The sequence below is a fragment of the Pleurodeles waltl genome, unplaced genomic scaffold (assembly GCF_031143425.1).
Source record: "Pleurodeles waltl isolate 20211129_DDA unplaced genomic scaffold, aPleWal1.hap1.20221129 scaffold_59, whole genome shotgun sequence".
Taxonomy (NCBI): domain Eukaryota; kingdom Metazoa; phylum Chordata; class Amphibia; order Caudata; family Salamandridae; genus Pleurodeles; species Pleurodeles waltl.
Window position 1 is genome coordinate 2,723,524 of NW_027150301.1, and position 7,419 is coordinate 2,730,942.

Sequence of the window (7,419 nt, forward strand, 5' to 3'; positions counted from 1 at the left end):
TATTGTACAGTGTGCTCCTAAACAGGTAGGTGCTTTTAGCCCTGTGTATTGTGCAGTACAGTGTGCTCCTTCCAGGTATGTGATGTGTAGTGTAATGTGTATTCTACAGTACAGAGTGTTCCTTCCAGGTAGGTGCTGTCTAGTGCAGTGTATTCTACAGTGTGTCCTTCCATTTAGGTGCTGTGCAGTGTAGTGTATTGTAGAGTGCGGTGTGCTCCTTCCAAGTAGGTGTTGTATACTGAGAGTAATGTACAGTACAGTCTGCTCCTCCCAGGTAGGTGCTGTGTAGTGCAGGGTATTGTATAGTCTGCTCCTTCCAGGTAGAAGCTGTGTAGAGCAATGTATTGTACTATGTGCTCCCTCCGGGTAGGTGTGCTGCAGTGCAGTGTATTCTACAGTGTGCTCCTTCCAGGTAGGCGCTGTGCAGTGCAGTGTATTTCACAGTACAGTGTACTCCTTCTAGGTAGGTGCTGTGTAGTGCAGTGTTTCTACAGTGTGGTCCATCCAGGTAGGTGCTGTATAGTGCTGTGTAATGCACAGTACAGTGTGCTCCTTCCAGGTAGGTGCTGTATAGTGCTGTGTATGCACAGTACAGTGTGCTCCTTCCACATTGGTGCTGTGTAGTGCAGTGTATTGTACAGTACTGTCTGCTCCTTCCAGGTGGGTGCTGTGTGGTGCAGTGTTTTCTACAGTACAGTGTGCTCCTTCTCCTTAGTGCTGTGTATTTTACAGTGTGCTCCTTCCAGATTTCTTCCGTGTAGTGCAGTCCATTGTACAGTACAGTGTTATTCTTCCAGGTGGGTGTGGTGCAGTGCAGTGTATTATATAGTACAGTGTGCTCCTTGCAGGTAGGTGCTGTGTAATACAGTCTATTGTAAACTAGATTTTGCTCCTTCCAGTTAGGTGCTGTGTAGTACACTGTGGTGTACTTTGTGCTCTTTACAGGTAGGTGTAGTATAGTGCACTATGTGTTCCTTCCAGGTAGGTGCTGTGGTAGTGTAGTGTAGTGTATTGCACAGTAAAGTATGTTCCTTCCAGGCAGGTGCTGTCAGTGCAGTGCATTGTACAGTACACTATGCTCCTTCCAGTTAGCTGCTGTTTAGTGCAGTGTATTCTACAGTACAGTGTGTTCCTTCCAGGTAACTGGTCTAGTGCAGTGTATTCTGTAGTGTGTCCTTCCATGTAGGTGCTGTGCAGTGTAGTGTATTGTACAGTACCGTGTGCTCCTTCCAGGTAGGTGCTGTGTAGTGCAGTATATTGCTCAGTGTGGTCTTTACAGCTAGGTGCAGTATAGTGCAGTTTATTTTACTTTGTGTCCCTTCCAGCTTCCAGGGAGGGGCTGTGTAGTGCAGTGTAACGTGGGGTCCTTCCGGGTAGGTGCAGTTTATTCTACAGGGTTCTCCTTCAAGGTAGGTGCTGTGTAGTGCAGTGTATTGTACAGTACATTTTGTTATATTCCAGGTAGGTGCTGCATAGTGCAGTGTATTCTACAGTGTGGTCCTTCTAGGTAGGCGCTGTGCAGTGTAGTGTCTCGTACAGTAACATGTGCTCATTCCAGGTAGGTGTGTATAGTGCAGGGTAATGCACAGTACAGTGTGCACCTTCCAGGTAGGTGTTGTGTAGTGCAGTGTATAGTGTAGTCTGCTCCTTCCAGGTAGAAGCAAGTGCAGTGTTTTGTACTGTGTGCTCCCTCCAGGTGGCTGAGGTCTAGTGCAGTGTATGGTATAGAACAGTGTGCTCCTTCCTGGTAGGTGCTGTGTAGTGCAGTGTATTTTACACTACAGTGTGCTACTAACCAGGTGGGTGCTGCTAAGCCAGTGTACTGTGCAGTACAGCGTGCTCCATCCAGGTAGGTCTGGTGTAGTGCAGTGTATTGTACAATACAGTGTACTGCTTCCAGGTAGTTGCTGCACAGTGCAGTGTATTCTACGGTATGCTCCTTCCAGGTAGGTGCTGTGTAGTGCAGTGTATTGTAGTATAGTACAGAGTACTCATTCCAGGTAGGTGGTGTAGTGCAGTGTATTGTACAGTATGCTCCTAAACAGGTAGGTGCTTTTAGCCCTGTGTATTGTGCAGTACAGTGTGCTCCTTCCAGGTAGGTGATGTGTAGTGTAATGTGTATTCTACAGTACAGAGTGTTCCTTCCAGGTAGGTGCTGTCTAGTGCAGTGTATTCTACAGTGTGTCCTTCCATTTAGGTGCTGTGCAGTGTAGTGTATTGTAGAGTGTGGTGTGCTCCTTCCAAGTAGGTGCTGTATACTGAGAGTAATTTACAGTACAGTCTGCTCCTCCCAGGTAGGTGCTGTGTAGTGCAGGGTATTGTATAGTCTGCTCCTTCCAGGTAGAAGCTGTGTAGAGCAATGTATTGTACTATGTGCTCCCTCCAGGTAGGTGTGCTGCAGTGCAGTGTATTCTACAGTGTGCTCCTTCCAGGTAGGCGCTGTGCAGTGCAGTGTATTTCACAGTACAGTGTACTCCTTCTAGGTAGGTGCTGTGTAGTGCAGTGTTTCTACAGTGTGGTCCATCCAGGTAGGTGCTGTATAGTGCTGTGTAATGCACAGTACAGTCTGCTCCTTCCAGGCAGGTGCTGTATAGTGTTGTGTATGTAGGAGCAGTTTATTCTACAGTGTGGTCCTTGCAGGTCGGTGCTGTGTAGTGCAGCTTATTGTACAGTATAGTGTTCTCCTTCAAGGTAGGTGGTGTAGTGCAGTGCTGTACAGTGCAGTGTTCTACTTCTAGAGAGGTGCTGTGTAGTGCAGTGTATTCTACAGTACAGTGTGCTCCTTCCAGGTAGGTACTGTGAAGTGTAGTGTATTGTACAGTGTGCTCCTTCCAGGTAGGTGCGGTGCAGTGTTGTGTATTGTACTGTACAGTGTGCTCCTTCCAGGTAGGTGTTGTGTATTGTAGAATATTGTACAGTACAGCGTGCTCATTCCAGGTAGGTGGTGTAGTGCAGTGTATTGTACAGTGTGCTCCTAACCAGGTAGGTGCTGTTAGCCCAGTGTATTGTTTAGTACAGTGTGCTCATTCCAGGTAGGTGCAGTGTAGTGCATTGTATTGTACAGTGCAGTGTTCACCTTCCAGATAGGTGCGGTGTAGTGCAGTGTATTGTACAGTGCAGTCTGCTCCATTGAGGTAGGTGCTGTGTACAGTACAGTTTTCTCCTTCCAGGTAGGTGCAGTATATTCTTCATTATGGTACTTGCAGGTAGATGCTGTGTAGTACAGTGTATTGTTCAGGACAGTGTTCTCCTTCCAGGTAGGTGCTGTGTTGTGCAGTGTATTGTATAGTACAGTGTGCTCCTTTCAGGTAGGTGCTCTGTAGTGCAGTGTATTGCTCAGTGTGCTCTTTACAGGTAGGTGCAGTATAGTGCTGTTTATTGTACTATTTGTTCCTTCCAAGTAGGTGTTGTATCGTGCAGTGTACTGTACAGTACAGTGTGCACCTTCTAGGTAGGTGCTGTGTAGTGCAGGGTATTGTAAAGTATTTTGTGCTCCTATCTAGGTAGGTGCTGTTAGGCCAGTGTATTGTGCAGTATTGTGTGCTCCTTCAATGTAGGTGTGGTGTAGTGCAGTGTATTGTACTGTACAGTGTGTTCCTTCCAGATAATTGTTGTGTAGTGCAGTGCATTCTACAGTACAGTGTGTTCCCTCCAGGTAGGTGAGGTGTAGTGCAGTGTATTGTACAGTGCGGTCCTTCCCAGTAGGTGCTGTGTAGTGCAGTGTGCTCCTTCTAGAGAGGTGCTGTATAGTTTTACCTCATGTCAAACTGAATATAAAATATAAATAACATGTATATGGCTTTAAATCTCTAACTCTGAGTCTCTTCCCTGCAGTGATGGTGACTCTGGATCCAGACACAGCACATCCTCAGCTCCTCCTGTCTGAGGGGGGGAGACGTGTGAGACGGACTTACACAGCAGAGACCCTGCCGGACACCCCCAAGAGATTCACCTCTGATCCCTGTGTGCTGGGGAGCGAGGGGTTCACCTCAGGCAGACATTACTGGGAGGTGCAGCTGCTGCGGGAGGGGGGATGGACTGTGGGGGTCGCAGCAGAGTCTGTGGAGAGGAAGGGAGGGGTCACATGGTCACCTGAGGGGGGGGTCTGGGCTGTGCAGAGGAGGGGGGGTCAGTACAGGGCTCTCACCTCCCCTCGGACCCCCCTGTCCCCTCGTGAGGAGCCCCTGAAGCTGGGGGTGTATCTGGACTACGAGGGGGGGCGGCTGTCCCTGTACAATGCGGACTCCATGGAGCTTCTCTACACTTTCCCCCGAACCCGCTTCACCCGCAGGCTCTTCCCCTTCTTCCGTCTCTGGGGGGGAGCAGAGCTGAGGCTGGTGTAGGAGCTGTTGGGGAGGGGCTGTGACTCCTATGGGGGGGGGCTGTGGTTCAGGTGGGGGAGGGGCTGTGACGTTCCATCTCAGATTTAACCCCTTCTGCTCCTGATTCTTCATTTAATTAACATTCACCACTGACTCCGTGAGCACACCTGACTCCAGATACAGGCACTACCGATTCCTGTCACAGGCACTGGTGGCTCAATTTCAAATAATACTGACTCCAAATACAGGCACCACTTACTCCAGTCACAGGCACTACCGATTCTAGTCACAGGCACTCCTGTCTCAATAATGATGGCTCCAGGCACTCGAGGCACGGGCACTGCTGGCTCATTTACAGATAACCCTAACTTCAAATTCAGCTTACTAAAGATGGGCACTACTGATGTGAAACACTGTCACTGCATATTCTAAAAACAGCACTGCTCACTCAAATACAGATAACTAGGCACAGGTATACCAGAATCGCGTCACAGGCACTCCAGACTCCAACCACATGCACTGCTAACTCAGAGTGCTTCTGAATCCAAGCACAGATACACCTGACTCCATGCACAGGCACTGCTAGCTCCAAGCACAGGCACTGCTGATTCAAAACTCAACTACTGTTGATTCAAACTGGGCACCGTTTATTCCAGTTACTGGCACTGCTTATTCAAAACAATGCTTGTCCAATACACAGGCACTGCTGACTCCAACACAAAAAATTCTGACTACAGATAATGTTGACTCCAAGCCCATAGGCATGATCACTATTGAGGCAAAACACAATACATGTTTACCTCATTAACAGACACTGCTCAGTCAGTTACAGCTAACCTTGGCTCCAGGCATAGGTACTCCAGACTCCTGTCATAGACACTCTTGACTCTAAAGACAGACACTGCTAACTCCAATCACGTTTTAGTCAAAGTAAAACCACTGCTGACGTGTGGCAGGCACTGCTGCTTCCAAGCATTGATACTGCTGTTTCAGACACAGAAACTGCTGCCTCAAGTAATGGGCACTGCTCATTCAAAAGAGGCAAAGCTGACTCCAAGCACACACACTGCTACCTCAATTCTAAATAATCCTTACTCCACGTACAGGCATTGCTCGCTCCAGGTAGAGGCACTGCTGTCTTAATTAAATATAACCCAGACTCCAAGCATAGGCAGTGCTGACTCTTTGCACTGGCACTGCTGATTCAGTTAAGGAGTTCCTGGACAACAAGCCTAGGCAATGTTGAATTAAAACATAGGCACTGGAGACTCCACTAATACTGACTCTAAACACAGGTTTTTCTGGCTTAATTATTGATAACCTAGCACTTGAAGTCAGCAGTGCCTGTGATTGGTGTCAGAGATAACGCCCACGGTTGACTCCAAATCACAGGAACTATAGACTCCAGGCACAGACACTTCAGACACAGGCACTGCTGATTTAAAAAAGACAACAGGTATTGATGGCTTCAATTACGGAAACACCTCATTCAAAACACAGGCACTGCTGACACCTGACTTCAAGCACAGGGACTTCTGTTTTAAGACACAGGCACTGCTCACTCCAAGCACAGTCACTTGTCACCCATTACAGATAATGCTGTCTGCAAATACAGGCACTGTTAAACACAAGCACTACTGATGTGAATTATTGTCACTGCTTACTCCATGAATAGACACTGTTCACTTAATTCCAGGTATCCCAGACTCCAGGCACAGGCACTGCTGACTCATTACAGATAGTGCTGACTCCAAGCACAGGGGTCCCGACTACAGGCACAGGATCTGCTGACTACAGTACTGATAATGCTGACTCCAAGCACAGGCACTGCTGATGCAAAAAACAAATACTGCCAGTTCAAAACAGGAAGACAAGACTGAAGCTACTGACTCCAGTCACAGGCACTGCTGATTCAATATAGGCACCTCTGATACAGGCACTACTCACCTCATCCACAGGCACTGCTGAATGAAATTACAAGTACTATTGGCTCCAAACATAGGCACTCGTGACTCAGTTTCAGATAACCTTCTAGTCATACACAGTCCTTACTCCAAGCACAGGCACTGGTGACTCAGTTATAGATATTTTTTATAATGTTTACACCAAGCACATAATTTCCTGTCTCCAGTGCATCTAAGACTGACTCCAAAGCACATGCACTGCTGCCTCAGTTATAGATTATCCTGATTCAAAATACAGGCACTGCTAACCCCCAACAAAGACACTACTGACTCCACTCAGTGGCACTTGACTTCAAGCCCAGCCACTTTTCTTTCAAAAGACATGCACTGCTCACTCCAAGCACAGTCACTCATGGCTCATTACAGATAATGCTGACTACTACAAATACAGGCATTTCTAAATATGGGTACAACTGAGATGAAATGCTGTCAGTGCTTAATCCACAAGCAGGCACTGCTCACTCACATACAGATAATCTTTCTCCAAACGCAGGTACTGGTAAACTCCAGTCATAGGCACTTCTGTCTCCCAGCATGAGCACTACAGGCATTTCTGTCTTCAATCACAGGCACTGCTGGTTCAAAACACATGTACTGCTGACTCCAGTGTAGCTTACTTTGACTCCAAACAGGCACTGCTGGCTTTAAACAGTCAATGTGGACTTCAATAACAGGCACTATTCACTTAATTATAAATCCATAGGCAGACATTCATGACTCCGGTACAGTTAATGCTCACTCCTGGTCCATGCACTGCTAACTGAATTACATGTAAATCTGATTCTAATCACAGGCACTGCTGACTGCCAGCCGAGGCAATTCTAATTCAAAACGCAGGCACTGTTGACAGCTGTGCTGCTAATGCTAGCTCCAAGCAAAGGCACTGCTGATGCAAAAGACAAATATTGCTGATTCAAAACTCAGGAACTACTGTCTCAAGTAATAAGTACACTTGCTTTTAGGCACTTGTCTTCAAGCAAGGCACTGCTGACTCAACCCACAGGAATTGCTGACTCAAGCACATTCACTGCTCTATCAAGTATATATAATTCTTACTCCAAGCACAGGCACTGCTGACTCAGATACACTTAATAATTGCTCCAGGCACTGTTATCTGAATTAAAGGCAATTCT

At 47.2% G+C, this 7,419-nt stretch overlaps 1 protein-coding gene across 1 annotated transcript in view; it reads left to right on the forward strand.

Annotated features, from left to right (window-relative positions):
* The window catches only part of LOC138278805 (E3 ubiquitin-protein ligase TRIM39-like), a 203,822-nt gene extending 199,479 nt beyond the window's left edge, over positions 1-4,343 (forward strand). The window contains exon 6 of the mRNA XM_069219318.1: positions 3,835-4,343. Within this exon, the coding sequence (XP_069075419.1) occupies positions 3,835-4,343 (509 nt within the window). The remainder of the gene's footprint in view (positions 1-3,834) is intronic.
* The last annotated feature ends 3,076 nt before the right edge of the window (positions 4,344-7,419 follow it).